Below are 25,329 nucleotides of genomic sequence, written 5' to 3'. Positions count from 1 at the left end.
TACCAGGAACAAAGGCATAACAGTTGAGAGCTTGGGCTCTAGAGTCAGATAACAACTATGTCACAGTATAGTGCTGTGAGGATTAAATGAGTTAACAGACACAAATGATCAGACCAATTCTGGACACAGACATTCAAGGTGTCTGCTTCCCCTGAATCCAACTGTAAGCTCCTTAAGAAAATCCTATCTTCCTCATCTCTGTATAGCCAGGGCCTAACTGAGAATAGGCCTTCACAAAAACGCTCACTGGATTAAAAAAAAAAATTCCATATATTTGTTAATTTCCCTGGAGTATAGTCAGTCATTTGTGATTATTTTCTAATTATCACACACGCAAAATAACAACTCTTCTGAGTCGCGGAAGGTCAGGCAGCAGGGATGCATTTGGCTGGGTCACAGAACGCCTTACAAGCGACCCACTGTCTGACGGCTCATGCGTCTCCTCAGAATACTTTATGCCAGGAAAGCTGGCCAGAGACAGGAATAACTGAGGAGAAAAAATCTCAGTAACACAATAGATTATTTTGTTCTAAGAACAGAAAACTCTTCACTCAAAACACAAACATGGAATAATCCTAAAGTCAAAATAATACATACATGTATTGTCATTTGCTCTAATTGCAGAGGTGTAGGTTTCAACAGATGTTAATCCTTCGTCCGACACTGGTACCTTGGACTTCTGGGTGAAGACTTTCCTTTAGAAAAAGAAATATATACCTTAGTGTGTAAGAAGATCCCATCTGCTTTAAACTGCTTTAGTCCTACCACCTAACCTGTCATTTTGGTGACGTAAACTGAGGTTCAGAGAATTCAATACAACTCAAGCTCATTCTGAACGATAATATAAAATTTAAAAGTGAATTCAGAAACAATGCTGTACTTGTTTTATCCATTTTCTAATGTTTTACTCTTTTGGCAACAATGGCATGGCCTTAAAGTAGAAATGAAATGATTTTAAAATGCCTGTCAGTATACATTATATTTAAGCCAATTTTTAATAATCTGTGGCCACATTCTTCAAGTAAGTCTGTCAAGTATTCTGGAATATTTTCTATGAACTCAGTAGAGGCAAGGTTCAATATTTTAATGCTACCTGGAAAAAGTATGATAAATGACTCAGAATAAGAGACCAATGAAACCTGTATTAATTCATATGATGAAAATAAATCCTGGAATATGACGACAGTGTTCCTTTAATATTCTAATCTGATCTTTCTCAAAACCCAGTTAAAGCATGCTAATTTTAAAAATTAGGACAAATAGTATTTGAAAGTAAATTCAAGAAAAAGGTATTTAAAACATTTATAGATTTTACAATAAAAGTAACAGTGATACATCACCACAAAATATCAAATAAGCTTACATTTTAAAAGGAACTAGTTAGCCAAGATAGTGAATATGCACCTGGGTTCTCACTGGTAACTCTCAGGTGATTCCCTCTCATGCGACTACTCTTTGCTTTGCAATTATCCATCAAAGCCATTGCGATAAGTAACATTAATTTTCATTTAAATTGAAAAAACATTACGAAAAAATAATTTGGATAATCCTTTCATATTGGCATCTACTTTTTCCATGCAGGCCTGGCAAAGATTCCAGCTAATCTAGATTTCTCTTCTCAGGTGTAAAGCATGTGATTTAGTTCAAGGTACAAGGGGTGACTATCATGATACTGAATTGTACAGGTGGTCTGGTAAGTCCCTTTCATTATGTATAAAGTAACAAACCATTTATAATGTTGTAAGTTATATTTTGTGTCGGTTAATTTTACTGAATCACCCTTACTACTACTTGATAATTGAAGCTGTCCCTTTTTTGTATCCTCTACAACGGTGTTATTCAAAAGTGCGGACACGCAATCTGTGTCAGTCTTGCAATGAGACAGGGAGCTCTTGCCAGAAGGTGAATCAATTGCTTCACTAATCATACTGATTAGTACAGCTGACTTTCCATAAAGGAGGCAGTGCACTGATTTATATTCCAAGGCAAGCTGTTTATCTTGTTGCAGAACATAAACTGATACTCTCACCAATCTGCTTGACCACACTTTGAATACGTCATCTAGTGAAGTGTCAATGAAAATTATTTGGGAGTATGCTTCAAATGGTCGTTAAAAAACACAAACTTAGAGTCATGTACTGAACAAATGGAAGGAAATAAAACTGTCTGTCATCTCTCCTGTGCTCTACTATGTCTACCTATGAGAGTCTTGTGCCTGATCATCCAGAAACCACTGGAAAGCAGAGGGCATGGAGGTATGCACAGCTGTGAGCGAAATCTTGGTCTTCAACAAAAACAGAATCACCAGAGTTCTGCCTCAATTTATCGTGTCTCTGTATATTTCCGAAACTTCACAGTAACTACTAAATGACATATAACTGCACAACTAAACTTCTTTTAGAACAGCCAACGTTACCAAAATGGAGATGTTAAAGATCTGAGTGAAATCTAACATGCACAGAATATTTTACTTCTGGTTCACAATTTCATTAAACTTCTTTTAAAAAGTATTTGAATTTCTCTCCATCAACTTACCCTTCATAGACTGATGGTGCACAAAGAGAAGCTTCAGTTCCTTGAATGGGGCTTAAGTGATTTAATTCTGAAAATGCCTCTGCTGCAACTAAGAGATCCTTTGTTTCTGCATCTTCTAAATTGCCTATAAGTCATATAAATAAGAATATTATTTATGCTAAATATTTAGTGATTACTGATAGTCTTGCATTATTGCTTTTTAAAAAGTTGTTGGGTCTGCTTTTTTGTTCTTTTAGGTTTGCTGCTGTGTTATCAGACTGCTAACACTTTCTTCTTTTTTTTGGAGACGGAGTCTTGCTCTGTCGCCCAGGCTGGAGTGCAGTGGCGCTATCTCGGCTCACTGTAAGCTCTGCCTCCCAGGTTTACGCCATTCTTCCGCCTCAGCCTCCTGAGTAGCTGGGACTACAGGTGCCCGCCACCATGCCCTGCTAATTTTTTGTATTTTTAGTAGAGATGGGGTTTCACTGTTTTAGCCAGGATGGTCTCAATCTCCTGACCTCGTGATCCACCCACCTGGGCCTCCCGAAGTGCTGGGATTACAGGCATGAGCCACCGCACCCGGCCAACACTTTCTTCTAATTCTCTGAATCTAGCTCAAGAGCCCCCCTTAACCTCTCCCTTTTCACTTTTTGCTGAACAGGCACTAATGCAACTGTTTTACATATATTAACTCACTTAATCCTCAACATCCAAAAAAAGTAGATAAGAAAACTGAAGCCTAAGGTTATACTGCCTATTCCAGCTCATGAAACGTACTCAGTAAGTAGCTGAGCTAGGATTCAAATCTAGTTTGCTTCACTACGGAGTTTGTGTTGTATGAAACCACACCCACCACAAACACAATACAGACTTCTGGCTGGGTGTGGAGGCTCACACCTGTAATCCCAGCACTTTGGGAGGCTGAGGCAGGCAGATCATGAGGTCAGGAGTTCGAGACCAGCCTGGCCAACATGGTGAAACTCCGCCTCTACTAATAATACAAAAATTGGCTGGGCGTGGTGGCACATGCCTGTAACTCCAGCTACTCGGGAGGCTGAGGCAGGAGAATCACTGGAACCTGGGAGGCAGAGGTTGTGGTGAGCCAAGATCACGCCATTGCACTCCAGCCTGGGCAACAAGAGCCAAAACTCTGTCTCAAAAAAAAATAAATAAATACAGATTTCTATTTGAGACTGCCTAATATTGTAAGAATAATCAGTGAAGATAATGTTATGAACATTCTTTTAATAGCTACCATTTAAACATGTTAGTAGAACAAGGCACGTCGAAAGAGCAATGTAGGCCAGGAGCAGTGGCGCATGCCTGTAATTCAGCTACTGGGGAGGCTGAAGCAAGAGAATAGGTTGCAGTGAGCTGAAATAGCCCCACTGTACTCCAGCCTGGGCAACAGAGCAAGACTCTGTCTCAAATAAGTAAGGCAGTGTAAATTTCTAGACATATGCTATTTATGGGCATGGTCCTAAAGTTCTTAGAGCAATTAATGCCCACGCTTACTAAGTAAAGATATCATAGTCCAGACTTCAGTGGACTCTCATCTTAAACTACTTAAGACGCAGATTTTTATGTAAGTATGTAGTTTTACAGCTTTAGAGTTAGGAGTTACCTTTAAATAACCTTGTTAAAACTGTGTGTAGGGTAAGAAACATACAAATAGGCTGAGTTTTCTGACCCGCCAATTCTAGGTGAAGTCTCTCCCCTGGCCCTCTTGTTAACCAAACTGGATTCTACGTGTTTGTCAATATAGTCCACCATGCTCTCTGTGACATGGAGCAGGTGCCATTTCTACTTGACTCACTGTTTGATCTTCAACACCTAGAATAAACACAGTAGGAGCTAACAGGAATACATACATTAGGAACTCCAAACATTTTTTGATCAGTAAAATAATATGAAGATAATAAATTCATGAGCCACTGAACTAGTTTTTTTTTTTTCTTTTTGAGACAGGGTCTCATTCTGTTGCCTGGGCTGGAGTGCAATGGCGCAATCACGGCTCACTGCATCCTCAACCTCCACCTCCTGGGTCCAAGCGATCCTCCCCTCTCAGTGTCCTGAGTAGCTAGGACTACAAGTGCATGCTACCATGCCCAGCTAATTTTTTTTATTTTTTGTAGAGATGGGGTCTCCCTATGTTGTCTAGGCTGGTCTTGAACTCCTGGGCTCCCAAAGTGCTGGTATTACAGGCGTGAGCCACTGTACCCAGCCTGAACATTTATTTTCATTGTCCAGTGATTATCCTGGAGGTGAGGACAGACAGTAGAATGAAATTCCTGATTTCTGAGAATTCTAGAAACTTAAGACTGATGGATAAGTTAAAAATTTCAATAATTTGGCGGGGCGTGGTGGCTCACGCCTGTAATCCCAGCACTCTGGGAGGCCGAGGCAGGCAGATCACGAGGTCAGGAGTTCGAGACCAGCCTGGCCAATATGGTGAAACCCCGTCTCTACTAAAAATACAAAAATTAGCCAGGCATGGTGGGGGGTGACTGTAGTCTCAGCTACTCCGGAGGCTGAGGCAGAAGAACTGCTTGAACCTGGTGGGGGAGGGGGGGCGGAGGTTGCAGTGAGCCGAGATCATGCCACTGCACTCCAGCCTGGGCAACAGGTGACACTCTGTCTCAAAAAAACAAATAAAAATAAAAATTGCAATAATTTGTTCTGTGAAGTTATTTCTCATCGCTACTGGAAGGACTTTCAAGTCAGACTATGGCATCTTACATTTCCTTCCTTAAATGTTACTATTCTTTTCTAAATTTCATGGCCAAATAAAAAATGTAACACGTAAGTTCTCCTCTGAAATCTCGTACCTACTCATGAAACAATGTAAGCCACACTTTCTAAGCTGAAAGAGTAAGATGTGTGCATTATGTCTAGGAACTAGTATACTGTGAGCATATAATATTTAACTCTCATGCTTTCTTTTTGAGATAGGGTCTTGCTCTGTCACGCAGGCTAAAGTACAGTGGTGCAATCATGACTCACTGAGGTTTCAAACTTCTGAACACTCCCACCATGCCTGGCTAATTTTTCAATTTTTATGTTGTAAAACAGGGCCTTGCTATGTTGACCAGGCTGGTCTTGAACTCCTGGGCTCAAGCAATCCTCCAGCCTCAGCCTCCCAAAGTGCTGAGATTAACTAGCATGAGCCACAGTGCCTGGCTATGACGCTTTTCTTATGGTGGAAAAAATTCTATTATAAACTTTATTGAGGGACATTAATAACAATTTTGAGTATTCAGAAATGAGTTCTTACCCATTTGTTTCTGCAGGTCTGAAGGAGTTAGTTCTGATGCAAATACATCTTTATCTCCATCCTTTTCAATTTGTTCAGTTACATTAGTAGTTAGTGCAGTGGAAGAGCTTTTGGGCTTAGAAGCCGTGAAAACAGTCTCTTCAAGGTCTTCCGGTGACGGTGCATCCTGATACTCTAAGGTAGTCTCATCGGATGTGATTGAAACACTGCTGTTTCCTTTGCTCACATCCAGTTTCTCTAAACTTTGTGACCCCACATCCATTTCTTGATGCTCCTTTTCAGGGCTGTTCAGGAAAAAAGATGTGGTCCTATCTTTGCTCTTCAGCCATTCAGTTTCCGCTGGAACTGCACATTTTTTAGGTGTAGTAAATTCTTCTAATTTGCTATCACCTGCAGCCTGTAAAGTAAGATTTTGAAAAGAAAAAAATTAGTAAATATCACAGTTAAGTCTAGTCCTAAGCTACCCATCCCAATCATACCCACACTTTCTTTGCTGTTTTTATCTGAACTCTCTCCTTAATAAAAATTCATTTATTCTAAATCCATTCTCTTCTAGTACATAAAAGTTAATGGTGGCTAATGTTTCCCTAATTGGTAATATACCAGTATTTTCAGAAGAGTAAAACACACAACAGGCTAGATGACCCATAATCACTGAAAGGTTCCTATTCACCTACAGTGGACCTAAAGACACACCCTCAAAAACATACAACTAGTTAGAAACAACACAATATAAGGTAAAAACAAACATAAAAGAAGGACTAAAAATTAGGAGGTTTGAATCCTACAACCATATATCTAGTTGACTATAGCCAACTTACTTGGTGCTTCTGAGTCCTATTTATCTGTAAGATGATGGGTTTGGCTTAGCCAATGGCCCTAGTGTTTCTTTCAGAACTAACCTTTTCTTATTTCATTACTAGCTACAAGGTTATATACAAAAATCTATAGTGGTATTTAAAAACTTGATTTATCTAACTTTTTACTTGTCGGAGCTAATATATTCTTATTTAAAAATGTCTTTTCTTCCAATCATTATCAAACTTACCCCAGGAATCCATTTTGGGTCGACATCTTCTTCCACAAATGAAATTCTAGTTTCTTTGAGTCGTTGAGGAGACCTTCCAGGTGATGGAGAGGGAGATGCTAAAGGTGTTGATCGAAGAGTAGACCTCAGGATGGACTGAGGAGTGAACTCAGAAAATCCAGAAGTAGTAACTGACATGGCCAAACTTTTAGCTTTCTATAGTAAAGAGCAAATGGAATTACACCATTAAAAGTGCTTAGAGGCTGGGCGCAGTGGCTCACGCCTGTCACCCCTGCACTTTGGGAGGCCGAGGTGGGCAGATCGAGACCATCCTGGCTAACACGGTGAAACCCCGTCTCTACTAAAAATACAAAAAATTAGCCAGGCATGGTGGCGGGCGCCTGTAGTCCCAGCTACTTGGGAGGCTGAGGCAGGAGAATGGCGTGAACCCGAGAGGTGGAGCTTGCAGTGAGCCAAGATCGCGCCACTGCACTCCAGCATGGCGACAGAGCGAGACTCTGTCTCAAAAAAAAAAAAAAAAAAAGTGCTTATATAAAAACAGACGGGGTCAACTAAGTCACAACAGTGGTTATATTCTCATTTCATCTCCAATAAACATATCAATAGAAATATTTATTCCAGATTTCTGCAAAGAAAATACAAAATTCTTCCAGAGCTTTTTATACGTTAAGTCTATGAAACATAAAACTGCATCCATCTTTCTAAAAGCATTATTTCCAACTTAAATTCAACTAAAAAATAAAGTGCCAATTAGTAAGATAAATTACTTAACATTATAGAATTACACAAATCTAATTACAGAAAACTACAGTAAGACTGACTGTAGTATGTTTCAGAAAAAAAATTTCATCACACAAATCCAATAATAACCAAATTACGTATCAGAATCCTCTGAAGATTTAGTATAATGAATACAAATAATCTGAGATTAGCATGTAAATTTATTTAGTAGAGATAATTCCTTCACTTGGCCTCTAAAGGCCTAGTAAACAAATTATTGAATCCCATTAGATTATAATAAATTCTGTTAGACATGTTACAAGATCATAACAATTCTTTTTTCTAGACTATTCTGGCAGCAGGTATAAAATTACTCCAATTTCATTTCATTTGAACCTAGCTGTAGAGAATACAAAGTGTGATTTATTTTTGACAAATGAAAAAAATACTATACTGAATATTAAATTATTGAAACCTAATCTTTTCAACTTATTTTAATAAGTATTTTAGGGAGAGCACTTATTGAGGTATCTTTTATTCAACTTGAAAATTAAGGATTCCCTAGCTTCACTATAAATGCTGGATATCCAAACAGAGAACCCAGGGACAATGGGGAGGGGTGAGGGAGAAATAAATCTTCTGGGTTTCAATCCAGAACATTAGTCAAGGGGCTAGGGAGATAGTATGTTTAAAAAAAAAAAAAAAAAAAAAAAAAAAAAACTTTAAAAATGGAAAGGTTTAAAAAGACCACCACGAGCAGATATCACAAGTTGAGTTATTAGTGATTTCTCAGCTAATAACTTATGAGATGGGAAAAGGCAGTTTAAAGAGGGATAAACCAAAGTAGGAAGGAATAACAGTTTCATCAAAGAATTTAAATAAATACAAATAAACCGAAGAACTAAATAGCATTTGATAGAAGAAATAACAGCATAATTATATCAGAAATGGAGCTTATGTAAAAATGAAATAAAAACAAACTCAAGAACCTGAAAGTATTACAAAGGACAAAGGCAAATTCACAACCACACAGAACCCTATATTACATTTAAGAAAATAATGTAATTGTTAACTTTAAGCAGGAAGGGATGAATTTAATCAGCTCGGTTTTTAGAAGATGTGAAAATATAAAAGGATGCTTAAAGCATTTCCCAGCACTCCCCAAACATATCAGTTATAAATTGCTTATTTTTCTCCCTGCTACTTGAAAAAGAAGAGCCATCTAGTATGATTGTGAATGCTAGATGCGTAAATACTAACCTTAACTACAAGAGGAGTTTCAAGCAAATGTAATTCTGAAGCCCTGGAGATGGCCTGAGGCGATCCTTTTAATTGTGAACTTGAGGGCAGTGAACGGGATACTAGGTACAAAGGAGATTTCATGGAGCTTTGCTGAATAAACTCCGAACACTGAGAAGGCCGGGGGACAGGCTGAACAACCAAATCTAGCAGTCTGTAATCAGAATGCGCATTTATTGAGTTATACTGAAAAACCAAAAGCATTTAGTATCCCATTTAATCACTGGTAACCATGACAGCCACATGCAAATACAATTCAGTCAAGTGTATTCATGTAATCCAAAGTGCAGCACGCATTCAAAAAGTCAGAAAATTATTCACAGCAAAACAGAATTAAGAATTGCACGTAGCAACTGATTTTTTAAAAAGAGTTTGCGTCGTCCTCCTTCCCTTTACCTATATTTACTGAGCTCTTATTATGTGCCTGGCATTTATTTTCAAACGAAGATGAACTGCCAATGATTTAAAATACTAAAGAAAACAGGACAAGGCTTCCCTGGCAATCCATTTACTAAAATTCATTAACATGCAAAATATCCATTCACCTACATGTAATATATATAATGAATATTGGTTCATTTTGCCTTTATGGTTCTGATTACAATAGACTGACAACCCACGCCCACCACCACAACCAAGTTAATTTTTTCAAGTCAATGAGTTTGGTGACAAAGTACAACTTTAAGATTCTGCTACAAGGTTTTCCGTAATGTCCTAGTCCCAATGATAAAACTGATCCCACTGATTACTTGTACTGAGCATGTATAATCCAAGTAAGTTTTAAAGCTTAATTTACAGATAAATTTAAACTCAAAAGTCAAGTTTTCAGGTGGTAATTTTTGGTGGACCATTTGCACAGGTCACTCTTTTCTCGATTTCCTAATAAACAGTCTATCTTATGGTTGTATTTCCTAGTGGTGAAAACAATCCCTTTTTATTTCCCCCAAATGCCAACGTGGCTCACCTGAGAATAACCAGAAAAGTAGAGCATGCTTTGGAGCCCAGAAATAAAAACCTGTAGTTGCAGTACCTTCCTTGTCATTCTATCTATCAAATGAGAGTTTTGCTATTAGGAGCGGTAGACCAACACAGGTGATAATGGGGAAATATTTAAATGTCTTCCCACTTGTTATTCTGTATCAAACACAGCTTTTAGATTTCCACCAAACCAAGAATATCCAATCAGGCTGCTAGACATTTCTTCTAGACTCTCTTCTTTCTCTAACTCGTTTGCATTTAAATTCTGTACTTGGATTCAATCCAAACTTGGAAAACAGTTTGCTCACTTTTATACTGAGCTATCCCAAAGGAACACTGTTAAATGTTTTGCATTGTGTTAATATTTATGTTTAAGGTACCTATTTATGAATGAATGCTTCTCAAAAGCAAGGACTGTGCAACAAAAGCAACCTACCAAGTCAAAGCAAAACTCCTGTATCATCAAGACTTAATAGTTTAAAATTAAAGATTCTAAGAGAAATCTTTTTAAGGTATTTTCTAAATGAAATGTTAAATATCGCACTAGGTCTCAGGTCTTCAACCCTGAGACCAAATATTCTTTCAGAACTAACCTTTTCTGATTTCATTACTATCTGCAAGGTTATTTTCAAAAATCTATAGTGGTATTTAAAAAATTGATTTATGTAACATTTTACTTGTTAGAGCTAATATTTTTTTTTACCATAATCCATATAAAGGATGCGTCCTGTATCACATAAAAATAAAACATCAATTACATAAATTAGCACTTCAGCCTTACTACATGATGTATCCATGGATGTTATCTATTCTGCTCTATTTCATTGCAAGATATACTGTCTACCCAGTAATGCAAACTCAATATGAAAAACACAGAAGGTAAATATTCAAAACTCAACTGGCTCTCTTGTATCTGAGTTAACACTGGCTTTAAAAAAATTCTCATAATACTTCTTTAAGGACCTGAGGCCATTAATCAAAGGTCTTTTAACTTCTATTATTGCTCCCCACAACCTCAGAGCTATTAAATTACAAAAAGACCAACAAAAGGGGACTTACAGAAAAAAAAAAAATCCAAACCATTGGTAGAAAAAAAATGTCGGTAATAATGACTTTCATTTAAAATATCTTCTTTCCATTTAAAATACCGTCTTACCGTCTTACCAGAGTAAATAAAGGGAAACAACCTAACTAAATTTAGTCCAAAAAAACAAAAATCCTCTCAAGCTTTAAAATATGTCCATTATTACACTCTATACTTCTGGCCTCAGTTGTTTGTATGACCTTATCTCAAGTACCTTTTTCTTAGTATCAAAAATTCAGATAGTCTTGTAATGATTATCTATAATCATTATAAATACTTTAAACAATGTAATTTTGTCTTTGATAAAACAATCAAAAATTTCTGATGATCCTGGGCATATTAAGGACAAAGAATCAATACATGAAGAGACATACTCTGTTCTCTGTGGTACATAATTATGAACACTTTTCAACTAACCAATGCTTGTAAGTAAATACTTGCAATCACAATTTCATCTTGGATACAAAACTTCAACTTAACACCACAGATAAGATGTAAACGTGCTGCATCTGAAGCAACACAAGACATTTTAGTAGGCACTGTTCAACAGAAGAAAGCTTCAATGAGCTACCCAAGATTAATTTGTAATTAAGTATAAAAACAAACTTCATTTAGAGGTCTAACAAGGAGATAACAAGGAAAGTAAGTTAATAGTTTGCTCATGAGACAAACTTCACTCCTGTCCACTCAGCAGTCTGAAATTATTAAACAAAAATTTTAAGTATACTACTACCTGACGTAAAATTTCCTAAAGTTACTGCTGCCCAAAGTATAATAAAAAGCAAACATTAAAATATTCATTTAAAAATTTAAAAGTCTATAAAATGTTAAAGATAATTAAAAATTACAACTGTAACTATCATCTAACATTGTGTCTCTAAGAATGATTTAATAAACTCTTACCTAGAAATTTTTTGTGATGCTTTTGAAATTGGTGTTCCAAAAAATGCCTCAGGTAGCTCTGGAGCTGGGAGCGAATACGCTATAGGAGATGGTTCTTCTATTTTAGAACTACAAAAATAAAAATTTAACTTCTGATGTATCACAAGGAGGACTGATAACAAGTGGATGAGATGGGAGAACAAAGGGTTTTCATTCTTTTTACTTTGTACAGTTATGCATTGCTTACAAATAACAATGAACATTTCACTTTTAAAGGTTTTTAAAAATTCTTCTCAGAAACATAGCCAACATAAACAGTTTTTCTTTTTTACATATACTAATAAACTTAGGCAATGAGAGTGGATTGTTGATAAATGCTGTTGATGTCCAGTAAAGATTAACAAGCAGCATGACTATGAAACGTGTAAAACATACCTACTGTAAGATGTGGTGCTATTTATAGGTTCTTTGCTTGCCCAAACTTCTCCAATTTTAGATAACACATTGTTGATGAAAACAGATCTTGTCAACACAGTTCCTGTTACAACTTGCTTTGGAACTGCTGATAATGGTTTGGGTCTAGAAACTGTAAAATGAAGAATGTTGGAATTAAATGCATCTCTAACAAACAGGAATTTAATAAAAGCATATGAAAGAATGATTACACCCCCCCCACACACACACATACACATTACGTGGTAATAGTAGCTAAAACTTTTAATATATATATATAATTAATTTTTTTTTCTTTTAGACCAGTCTTGCTGTGTCACTCAAGCTGGAGAGCAGTGGCGTGATCTCGGCTCACTGCACCCTCTGCCTCCTGGGTTCAAGCGATTCTCCTGCCTCAGGCTCCCAAGTAGCTGGGATTACAGGCATGGCCACCACGTCCAGCTAAATTTTTTTTTTTTTTTTTGAGACGGAGTCTTGCTCTGTAACCCAGGCTGGAGTGCAGTGGTGCAATCTTGGCTCACTGCAACCTCTGCCTGCCAGACTCAAGCGATTTTCCTGCCTCAGCCTCCCGAGTAGCTGGGACTACAGGAATGTGCCACCACGCCCTGCTAATTTTTGTATTTTTAAGTAAAGGGTTTCACCATGTTGGCCAGGCTGGTCTTGAACTCCTGACCTCAGGTGATCCACCCGCCTTGGCCTCCCCAAAGTGCTGGGATTACAGGCATGAGCCACTGCGCCTGGCAATTTTTGTATTTTTAGTAGAGACAGGGTTTCACCATGTTGGCCAGACTGGTCTCAAACTCTGGGCCTCAAGTGATCCTCCCTCCTTGGCCTCTCAAAGTGCTGGGATTACAGGTGTGAGCCACCGGCCTGGCCTACATTTTGTTTCATTATAGCTATGCAGGATTTAAGAAGTTGGGCTTTGGTAAGTGGTTAAAAAAAAAAAAAAAACACAAAACTATTCTTTGTGTTTTCTAGAAGTTGGACATGTGCCTTCAACTGAAATAGGAGTTCTTTCATTATGCATACACTAGTAAATAAACAGTCAAATCTTCTAACAAAGCCTTACATTTCTTGGGTTATAGAGCAGCCAATAAAAAAGTACCATGTGATGAATGAGTACAGGTCTACCTCATTTTATTGTGCTTTGCTTTATTGTGTGTGTGTGTGTTTTGCTTTTTTTTTTTTTTTGAGATGGAGTCTCGCTCTGTTGCCCAGGCTGGAGTGCAGTGGCGTGATCTTGGCTCACTGCAAGTTCTGCCTCCCGGGTTCATGCCATTCTCCTGCCTCAGCCTCCTGAGTAGCTGGGACTACGGGCGCCTGCCACCACGCCCGGCTAACTTTTTCTATTTTTTAGTAGAGACGGGGTTTCACCATGTTAGCCAGGATGGTCTCGATCTCCTGACCTTGTGATCCGCCCACCTTGGCCTCCCAAAGTACTGGGATTACAGGCGTGAGCCAACGCGCCTGGCCGTGTGTTTTGTTTTTTTAAACAAATTCAAGGTCTGTGGCAACCCTGTGTCCAGCAAGTCTACTGGCACCATTTTTTCAACAGCGTGTACTTACTCCACTGACTAGCTGTTCCCCCGTGTCTCTCCCTTTCCCCAAGGACCTCCCTTATTCCTTGAGACTGACAACATCCAAAGCCAACTAATAACCCTACAAAGACCTCAAGTGTTCATGTGAAAGGAAGAGTCACATGTCTATGACTTTAAATCAAAAGCTAGACCTCTTATGCCAGTTAGCCAAGTTGTAAATGCAAAAAAGAACCTGAAGGAAATTAAAAGTGCTACTTCAGTGAACACATGAATGGAGAAGTCAATGCCTGGCTTCAAAGGACAGGGTGACTCTGCTGTTAGTGGTTAATGTAGTTGATGACTTTAAATTAAAGGCAATCACCATTCCAAAAATCCTAAGGCCCTTAAGAATGACGGGAAATCTACTATGCCTGTCCTCTATCAATGGAAAAAGCCTAGATGAAAACACATCTGTTGTCAGTATGGTTTACCGAATATTTTAAGCCTATTGTTGAGAGAACTGCTCAGAAAAAAAAAGTCTTTTCAAATATTACTGCTCACTGATAATGCCCCTGGTCACCCAGGAGCTCTGATGATGTACAGGGAGACGAATGCTGTTAGCAGGCATGAAAACACAACATCCATTCTGTAACCCTGGATCACAGTAATCTCAATTTTCAGGATATAATTTAGAAACACATTTCATAAAGCTATAGCTGTAACAGATAGTGATTCCTCTGAGAGAGCCGAACAAAGTCCTCTGAAAACCTTCTGGAAAGGATTCACCATTCTAGATGCCATTCAGCCATTCATAATTCCTGGGAGGAGTCAAACTACGCACATTAAAAGGAGTTTGTAAGAAGGTGATTCCATCTTTCATGAATAACTTTGAGGGCTTCAAGACTTCAGTGGAGAAAACAACTGCAGATATTGGGGAAAGAGCAAGAGAACTAGAATGAGAAGCACAGCCTAGGCCAGGCATGATGGCTCATGCCTGTAATCCCAGTACTTTTGGAGGCCAAGATGGGAGGATCACTTGAGGCCATGAGTTTGAGAATAGCCTGGGCGACATAGTGAGGCCCTCTCTACAAAAAATATCCAGGCATGGTGGCACACAGTTGCAGTCTCAGCCACTTGGAAAGCTGAGGCAGGAGGATCACTCGAGCTCAGGAGGTCAAGGCTACAATGAGCTATGATCGTACCACTGTACTAGAGCATCTGTGACAGACCAAGACCTTGTCTCTTAAAAAAACAAAAACAGACTAAAGATGTGATGAATTGCTGTAATCTCATGATATAACATAAATAAATGAGGAATTGCTTCTTACAGATAGGCAAACAAGTGGTTTCTTGAGACAGAATCTACAGTGTTGAAATGATAAAGTGTAAACAGATGGAGGGTTTCCAGGGATTATAGGAATTTTACATTTAAAAGAGAAAAGTATAATATGTAAGCAATATTTTAATTACTAGCTCCTCTAAAGAGAAATCTAGTAAAAATACTGTACCCTAAACTTTCTAGCTAAAAGAGGGTATAAAACCTCAACAACAACAACAACAAAAGCCCTAGGCTATTCAATTTCTCAGGGACAGGGTGTCCTTCCCAGGACAGGAAAATGGCTGTGTATCAAATACCTCCTCCTCAGAACCAAAAATTCTTCAAAATGGCCGGATTCTGTCACATATAAATTCCCAATTCGGGTTTTTAACAAAGCCTTTTTATAAAAAGCTACAAGAGCTGGAGTCAGACCCTTTTAAATAAGATAAACAATACAACTGAGCCTTCAAAAAACTAAAAACAAACAAAAAGCGACTGCTGCTCCCACTGTAGCCTTGCTTAACTTGCCAAGTCTTTTGACTTATCTGTCCCATAAAAGGCAGGGAACAGCTAGCTGGGGGAGCACTTACCCCAATGCTAGGACCACTAAAAAGGGTGGTGTCTCATTTTTCTAACCAACTTGACATGGTGGCCAACAAACGGCCCCCATGTCTTAGGACAGTGGTTACAACTTGCCTATTAATGAGAAAAGCTTAAAAACAAACCATGAGTCAGACATTAATGGTCTAGGTCCTCAGTTATCCAGAGTGCTAAAAACAGAGACACCATTCGCTTACTGATGGGAGGATGTTACAATAAAAAGTTAAATTAAGAGGCAGCCACATCAAGGTGTGCCAGATCCTTAACCCTGCCATGTTTCTTTCTACCTCCCAGGAACTGCTCCTACACAAATACTCAACCACTACTGATAAAATGTATTCTAGTCAAAAGGACCTAAAATACAAACCCTTTCAGAACTCTGAAGTTTAACAAAGCCTTTGTTCGTAAATCAGAGTAACATCACAGAAAGGGGCCAAGAAAAACAAGATATACAATGCTGTCCTCGCTTGGAGTTAAAGAGGCTAACAGCCTACCTCTGTGAACCCTGACTAGATGAGCCTCATCTTCAGGACAGGCTAAGGTCATCATGTCTCCACAGACTCTAAGTATGCTTTCTCTGTAATCCATGTCCCTACAGTGCATTTTTTTTTTTTGAGGCCTCCTGACTGCAGACAATAAGGTTAATAATATTAAAAACATTACAGCTATTAGAGGCAGCAGTACAGTTACCTAAAAGGGTAGCAGTGGCCTACTGCCAGGGTCACAAAAAAATAAAAAATAAAAATTTGAGGTTATTAAAAATAATAATAACCTAAAGACACAGCTACTAAAAAGACAACACAAACATGTGAACTTTACAAATGACCCTGATCCCAGACATCCTACTCCACAAGTCCCAGCCTCAGTGTTCACCCCAGGAATTAAAGCCAAACAGGAAGGGTATTTTCCACACTTAAATTCAGAAAGATGAACTATTAATGACAAAAAAAAAAAAAAAAAAAAGAACCTAGATTCCCAAAAACCTAGGGTGGTCTCTAACTAAATATGGTCATAGATCATCACATGGTAAAAAACAAAACAAAACAAATCTTATGCAATTAGTTAATAAAGATACCTGATCTAAAAGATAAAACAGATCAAGGATCTAACAGGTGTCTCCAACTGGTACAAAATAATACTCAGATCGGGCTCCCTTGTGACTCCACCAACCCAAGCTGTCCAGCTGGGGTGGCATGGCAGGAAAAGACTGACAAGAAGACTTTACAGTGATGCCCCAGCACCCAAAAACTTCAGGTACCTACTAGTGTAGACACCTTTACTGGCTAAAAGGGATATACCCTTGTCACACACAAAAAGACAAATGAGGTGGTCAGAGCTTTACTCAAAGACATCATCTTGAGGTTCTGGCTTACTCCGACCAATCCAGAGTGACAACAGAACTGCCTTCATTTACAAAGTTACTCAGGGGGTGTCCACTGCCTTGGAAACTAAATAGAGGAGGTTACACATAACTTAAGAAACCTCAGTCATCTAAAAAGGTCAAGCATAGTAATAAAACATAAGGGTCACGCTAGCCAAACTATGCCAGGAAACTCAAAAACTGACTAAAGCTCTTTCCCATCGCACTATCACGGGTGCTGAAAGGGAATGGGACTTGGCCCTTTCCAACTAGTATACAGAAGAGCTTGCTTGGCATGACTGAACCTTCGACATGTGCTGCTGTTGAGACCGAGAGGGCAGTAAAACATGCTGTAGATTTTTAAAAATACAAACTCTTAAAATATGTGAAACCACAATCTTCTAGTTCCCACTGAGGTGAAGCTTCACCCATATTAACCTAGAGTCCGGGTTCACCTTAAGACTCAAAAATCCAAATCACCTCCAGACCAACTAAACTGTTTGGACCATGTATTATTAACCACTCACTCTTCTCCTAAGTTTCAGGGCCTCAGACCCTAAAAACCATCATTCGTGAGTGAATCCTGCACCAGAGCCCTCAGATCAGGCTCTACTAGGTTCAACTTATTCCTATAAGCCAGTCTCTGATCTGAAGCTTCTCTTCTGGGGAAGGGATATTACATGTTAAGTAAATGTTATAAATCACCATATAAAAAAATAAACTCTTTCTCCCCCTGCTGTTTAGTCCCTTTTATTACTGTGGCTGATGGTCTCTGGAAAGACAATTCACTAGTCAATTTCTCCTGCATCACAGCAAAGGGAAAGAATCTGTCCCAATACTAAATATACTAGAGACAATACACTAAGTCGATTTCTCTTGCATTACAGCAAAGGGAAAGAAACTGTCCTATACTGAATATACAATAGACACCCACAAGCCTAGCCTGTCCAAGCCATGCAATTTGTGGTGACCCCAAACTTCACTTTCGCCCCACAAAACTGGAACAAGCTCCCCTTTCCTGCAGTTATACCCTCCACAAAAACGTTCCTTGTGTCACCTTGACTAACACATCTATAGTAAATACTACTTACTGTATAAGTCCTACTAAACTAGTCAACGATAGGTGAAATATACAGGCACTATGATATTCTTTCAACACAGACTTACTACGCTGACAAAAGATCTGCCCCAGAAGGGAGGTACCCGGTTGCTACTTCTGACACTACCACCTGCCACCTCAATACAACTCACTCCTGTCCTGACACAATCACCATTAATATTTTAATATTAAAAATATTTAGTATTTTTAAATCGTTTTTAATATTAGAGACAACCCACTAAATAAAACTCATGACAAAGAGTGCCAAACTCCAGTTTCTAGTATATACAAGTAGACATGCCAACAACTTATGATAAAATTTCAGCTGACTAAAGAGACTGAGACCATCTTTGAGGTGGGCCTCTGTCTCCCTTATATAAAGATGACACCTAAAGCCAAATAACGTAACTATTAAATGTCTCTATCTTCAGACAAATACGTGTCCCTCTGAGGCATGTATTCCTCTACATGCCAAGCAAACAAAAAGTGACTGCTGCTCCCACTCTAGCCTTGCTTAACTTGCTAAACCTTTTGACTTATCTGTCCCATAAAAGGAGGGAACAGCTAGCTGGGGGAGCACTTACCCAAATGCTAGGACCACTAAAAAGGGTGGTGGCTCATTTTTCTAACCAACTTGACATGGTGCCCACGAAACGGCCACCCAAAAAAATATATACCCCACTGCCAGGCTGCCCTGGATTCCTTCCTTTCACCCTGTTTAACATTAACTTATCCCTATGTCTTGAACCTCTCAATAAAATTTGTATCTTCCAAATTAAAAAAAAATTCAACTACAGCTGGTCTTACTACAACAATAACAATACCAGCCATTACAACCTATCCTGAGAGATCCTGAAATATATTTAAATGTAGCATCTAAAAATTTTCACTCCTTTAACATCTCCAGACACGCATCCCTGAACAACATTAAAAAGTTACAAAAAAAACCTGACCTCCGGCTCTCAGCCCTCAAGAATGAGGAGTGACATATCTCTAGGGGAAAAATTTGTAAACAGACAGATAGAGTCTCCCAGGATTATAGAAATTTAATCAACAATCAGCCTGTTTTACAGCCTCCTGCTAGTTAGCCAGTTTCTTCCTAAACCCTATGTAAAATATTAGTCACCTACTTTGTTAAAACCATCTCCTGACAGGCCAACAACTTATATTATAGATAAACCAGAATGAACTTTCTTTACCACCACACTGAAGTCTCCATCCCAGGAGGCACTACAACTTCCTTACCATGACATGCGACCTATATACTGACATAATAACTAAGTCTACACAACAGGGACCACTCCTTTACATACAATGACACAACCTCTCCCCTCTCCATAAAACCCTCCTGTCACTTTCCCTCAGCTGGACACTGCTTTAGAGAATCCTCCCGGTGTTGTCCTCCTTACTTAGAAACCAAATAATAAAAAGTCCGATTGACCAAAACCTGCCTTCTTGTACAGTAGTTTCTCACCAGGCATTTAGAAAATTACATAAACTTAAGATGACAGGGCAGAGGCAGGGTTTGAGAGGACTGACTCATTTTGAAAGAAGTTCTATGGCTAAAATGCTATCAAACGGTATCACATGCGACAGAGAAACTCTAGTGGAAGGAAGAGGAAATTGACATGGCAAACTTCACCACATCATCATAACAAACTGTCACAGCCACCTCAACCTTCAGTAATCACCATGCTGATCAGTCAGCAGCCATCAACATTGAGACAAGACCCTTTATTAGCAAAAGGATTACGACTCACAGAAGGCTCAGATGATCCTTAGCATTTTTTAGCAATATTGCATTTCAAAATTAAGGTATGTACACTGGTTTTAAGAATAATGCTATTGCACACTTAGAAGTATAGTGTAAACATTACGCAGTGGGAAACCAAAACTTCAGAAGACTAGCTTTCTCGTGATAGTCACTTCATTGCAGTGATCTGGAACCAAACCAGCAATATCTCCAAGGCATGCCGTGTTAGCAAAAGTAGCTAAATTTAAGGTGGTTTCAGAAAAGTAATCATTCAGTATCTTTTTTGATCCAATAGATTATGATATTCTTCAATGAAATTCTTACCTAATCGAAAAACTGATGATGTTGACAGACGATAAGGCTTAGCTCGTTCAACGGCTAATTTTCGATGGACTCTAGGAAGGATTTTTCCATACTGGTCTAATATAGAATTTCGAGCCAGTGATCTCTCCCGCAAACGAGGATCACGATCATTCTATTAAACATCAAAATTGGTAAAAAAAATTTAACCTTCAAAATGTTAGGTGCTATAATTCTATATTTACCATTTAAAATAAAACTATGCATATCCAAAAATATCTTCCTCCTACCTACATATCCATTTTTCCAAACCAAGAACTTCATCCACATATCTAATTGTTTTATCAATCCTTACCCATCAATAAATTCCAAATCTTACTACCAAACCTTGATTCTTCACAACTAATAAAAACAATGGTTATTAAGCATCCATACGTGTCAGGCAACATTCTACTTCACACACATCTCTGTGCATCCTCAAAACAACCTCACAAGGAGATTTTATCATTTTACAGTTGATAAAAGCAAGACTCAGAGTGTGTCCCAAGCACACAGAGTAAATGAAGAATTAGTCTGACCCTTGAAGTCCAATGATCTTTGTACTATATAACCCTTACCGCTGGCCTCTACGTCTTCCTCTACCACACAATGATCTTTGTACTATGTAACTCCTACTGCTGGCCTCTACATCTTCCTCGTTTTCCCTGAGTGAAATGGCAATATTGTAGGCAGACATCAGAACATAAATAGCATACATAAAAGAATTACGTGGTAATACCCTGTTCCCAATTCTGTTACAAAGATGAATTGAGGATTCTCCAAGTTCAAGGTAATGCTAGGCACAGTGGTTACCAAACTGTAAGCTCTTATATAACAAACCAAAAAAGCCTCCAGTTTTCCTTATTCTCTTATCCCCCATAATAAGACAACTTTAATCGTACCATAACATTAATCTTCAGAGTTTGGTTCAGCTTCAAGGCAGGCACATAATTGGCACGCTGCAAATGGTGCACTAAAAGGAATTCATGATTCTGAACACTGGCACTGGACTGCAAAAATTTCACTAAACATTCCTAAAAAGAACAAAATAGATTGTAAACTACCAATTTATCTTGAATTTCTGACAAGTTTACATTGGTAAGTAATTACCTGCTCAGTGTCTGTAAAGGGTAACTTCAGTAAATCTTCCATTAAGCCCATTTCCTGACAGACCTCATACATGTGCTTCAGTAACTCCTCTATATTCAACCTATTGCAATGTTGCCGCAAAAAACTCCAGGCTTCAACCATGCACCTGAAAGCAGTATTTATCAAAGTTTAGTTTTAGAAAAAGCTATTTAAATGTACAAAACAAGAAATCTACATGTAGAATTTCAAAGATACTTTGTAAAGTATCTTTACAAATAATTAAAAAGTACTTAAAAAATTTGTTGAATACTAAGTACTGCATAATAATCTTGCTAAGAACGTCAGCAAAATGACGTTTAAAGAATTTTATGCTGCTTTTTAGATATAAAATAATAAAAAAGCAAAGTAGACAAAAATTCAAAGACGACAAAAAACTAATGTGGCCTGGATAGAGCTGAATGATTGGTGTGGTGTGACAGAGGAACGTCAGGCTTTTAAAGAAGTGACACTCAGTGGGAAGCGTAGGAAAGACTGAGACCTATAGGTGGAAACAAGCACACTGTGTTCATGAGGAAGGGAAGAGTATAGCTTAGTAGTACATGTTTTTTGGTTGATTTGCGGCAAGATCAGATTGGAGAACTTAGGTTAAATTTGGCATCTCAGATACCATGCAGAGGTGCTGAGATGTCCTTTTGTGGGCAATAAGATCATTAATGAAGGAGTGTTTCTTACACAGAAGTCTTCCAGAATCAGGTAGGAGCTTTTTTTTTTACTATTATGTATTTATTTCTATTTTTTTTAATGCCAGTGTTCAACTCATACCCCACCGACAGGATTATCTTGAAGGTTCACTTGAGCATATTTATAAAATTATACTTAAATATAGGTCTTGACCCAGTGATCCCAATGCAAAGAATACAGTCTACAGAGACACCAGCAAAAATTGCAAAAGATTAAGTATAAGAATATACAGTGAGGGACAGGCATAATGGCTCATGCCTGTAATCCCAACACTTTGGGAGGCCAGGGTGGGCAGATCACTTGAGCCTAGGAGTTCAAGACCAACCTGGGCAACGTGGTAAGACCCTAACTACAAAAAAATACAAAAATTAGCTGGGCATGGTGGTGTGTGCCTGTAGTCCCAGCTATTCAGCAGGCTAAGGTGGGAGGATTGCTTGATCCTAGGAGGTCAAGGCTGCAGTGCGCTATGATCATGCTACTGCACTCCAGCCCGGCAGACAGAGCAAGATTCTGTCTCAAAAAAAAAAAAAAAAAAAAAAATATATACAGTGAAACAATGAATTACGATGTAGCCCTATATGAGGAAAATATGTATTAACTTGGAAAATCATTAGTTTTTTTAAAAGCAAGTTAAAAACAGTATGAAAATGACAATTAAAAAAATTAACCAATAAAACTTGTTTATATATTTATTTAAGTAGAAAAGAAAAAGTTCTGAAGATATACACTAAGAATGGCAATGATCAATCTGGCAGTTAAAATTTTTGGAGGCTGACAACTTCCAAGGCAAAATAAAAAATGGCAAGATTGCACTGCCCTAGACTTTCTGTGAATACAAAGTTACATGGGGAAGCAAATGGTACCCACTGTTGGCATATCAGGGCCATCTGTTAATTTTGTTGTTCTGGGACTAGAGTATTTCCACATATTCCACAGGGCTTATACAGGCCAACAACTCAAGAAGTACAATGTGTAGAGGTATTCCCTAAAAATTTACATCTGAAATTGCCTCGTACTTCTCTTACTAGATGGTGGAATCATTGTAACTGGAGTGTAGAAGAGTGTTCATCTGTGTGTTCATGTGCACAGAAATATAGTCATTTTTCCCTAAACCAAAATCTAGAAACGTTAAAAGCAGAACATTTTTGTATAAAGAAAAATAGAGGATAAGATGAACATTTCATTATTAAATCTCACAACAACGTTGATTTCCCTAATGTATACAAAGCAGCTATAAATCAGTAAGAAAAATCCCAACAACACGGGAAGAAAAGCCAAAGATTTTAATGGGCAGGTCACAAAAGAAATAGCTCTTTAAAAAAAGATACATTCCATTATTATAGTGAGACCAAACATATTAAAACTACCATTTTTACCTATGAGATGAAGAGACAAAAAATATCTGGTACGCTGTGTTGATAAAAGACATAGCATACGGTAATTGAGAGGAGGATTAAGTTGTCATAACCTTGATGGAGGGTAATTTGCCCTACTTGTCAAAATTAAACTACCAAAATTACGAGGGCAAACATCCTTTCACTCTAGGATTTTATTCTATAAATTGGCACATGTGCATTATGTGGTTACTCATCACAGCACTGTTTAAAATGGCTAAAGGTTGAAACAACCTAAATGTTCATTACAGAGAACTATTAATAATTAGGGCAAGGTGTGGCAGCTCAAGCCTATAATCCCAGCACTCTGGGAGACCGAGACAGGTGGATCGATCACCTGAGGTCAGGAGTTTGAGACCAGCCTGGCCAACATGGCAAAACCCTGTCACTACTAAGAATACAAAAATTAGCAAGGCATGGTGGTGCATGACTGTAACCCCAGCTACTTGCGAGACTGAGGCAGGAAAATCGGCTTGAACCCAGGAGGCAGAGGTTGCAGTGAGCCGAAACCGCTCCACTACACTCCAGCCTGGGTGACAAAGTGAGACTCTGTTCCCCCAACCCCGCCAAAAAAAGGGGAGAACTAATTTAAAATAAAATGGTACAGCCATCCAAATAATGAACTACTATGCAATAGTTAAAAAGCAAATCCTTTACGTAATTATAAAATTAGCACCAAACTAAAGTGAAAAAAGTATATTGCAGAAGGGTGTACAGTCAGAAGGGTATACAGTATGCTGTTTTTATTTGTTAAAAGGGTGTAGTGGGAGGGAACATATAGGCATTTGTTAACATTTGTTCAGAAGATCTTAGGAAGAATACACTAGAAGTTATTCACACTACTGGGTACTAAGAGGAAACAAGCAGTTGGGAATTCACTATGTCATCATTCTTACCTCTTAAACACTGAAGCATGTAAATAGCTTATTATCAAAAACAATGTTATTTGTTTTATATATATATATAAAATATATAAAATATATAATAGGCATTATATATTTTAAAAGTTTTCCACTTTAGGCCGGGCATGGTGGCTCATCCCTGTAATCCCAGCACTTTGGGAGGCCGAGGTGGGCAGATCACAAGGTCAGGAATTTGAGGCCGGCCTGACCAACATGGTAAAACCCCGTCTCTACTAAAAATACAAAAATTAGCTGGTCATGGTGGCACGCGCCTGTAATCCCAGCTATTCAGGAGCCTGAGGCAGAAGAATCACTTGAACCTGGGAGGTGGAGGTTATAGTGAGCCGAGATCACGCCACTGCACTCCATCCAACCTGGCAGAGTGAGACTCCAGCTCAAAAAAAAAAATTCCACTTTAAACTGTGATACCTACTCCCAGTTGATCAGACATACTAGCAGGAGTAAGATAAACTTACTTTATGATTTACCAAATATTAATTTGATAATAGTATAGACAGTATTTTTAACAACAAATGACAAATGATGTTCTCTCCCAGTTTCCCCCATAGCAGGAAAACACTTTCAACTTCAAGAAATCCATTGCCAACATTTAACAAATGTTTTAAAACAAAGTCTCCAAATTCTCACTATTCTCTTGCTTCCTACAGAAGACAATAATGATGCTAGGAAGAACAGTAAGAAAATTAATTTATGAAAGGCTAGGCTAGCATGTTGGCAGTAAAAGATATAGAAGTCATTTTAATAAGGAATGCATGGGGGTTCTTGGCAATACAGCAAAGACAGACTGAAAACCCATCCTGCGGCAAACTCTCTAAACATGCTAGGCTAAATATAAATATGCATTATGAAATGCACGGTGGAGACCACAATACAAAAGATGTTCAAGAGAGGTAAACAACCAACCACTGATTTCTAGTGACTGGAGTAAAGTAAAAAGACTGGGG

General features: G+C 38.3%; 1 protein-coding gene across 4 annotated transcripts in view; it reads right to left on the bottom strand.

The window, feature by feature from the left end:
• Positions 1-25,329, bottom strand: part of AHCTF1 (AT-hook containing transcription factor 1) — a 90,617-nt gene that overhangs the window by 14,425 nt on the left and 50,863 nt on the right. For all 4 annotated transcript variants that reach the window (XM_063665231.1, XM_063665209.1, XM_054481834.2 and 1 more), the window contains exons 22-31: positions 21,349-21,493; positions 21,141-21,272; positions 20,224-20,374; positions 12,235-12,385; positions 11,821-11,928; positions 8,817-9,009; positions 6,837-7,031; positions 5,789-6,185; positions 2,536-2,659; positions 598-695 (exon numbers count right to left, since the gene is read on the bottom strand). In XM_063665231.1, the coding sequence (XP_063521301.1) occupies positions 598-695; positions 2,536-2,659; positions 5,789-6,185; positions 6,837-7,031; positions 8,817-9,009; positions 11,821-11,928; positions 12,235-12,385; positions 20,224-20,374; positions 21,141-21,272; positions 21,349-21,493 (1,694 nt within the window). The remainder of the gene's footprint in view (positions 1-597; positions 696-2,535; positions 2,660-5,788; positions 6,186-6,836; positions 7,032-8,816; positions 9,010-11,820; positions 11,929-12,234; positions 12,386-20,223; positions 20,375-21,140; positions 21,273-21,348; positions 21,494-25,329) is intronic.

Source organism: Pongo pygmaeus, chromosome 1 (assembly GCF_028885625.2).
Source record: "Pongo pygmaeus isolate AG05252 chromosome 1, NHGRI_mPonPyg2-v2.0_pri, whole genome shotgun sequence".
Lineage (NCBI taxonomy): Eukaryota > Metazoa > Chordata > Mammalia > Primates > Hominidae > Pongo > Pongo pygmaeus.
Note: the sequence above shows the minus strand (reverse complement) of the source record. Positions and strands in the feature narration are given on the sequence as shown.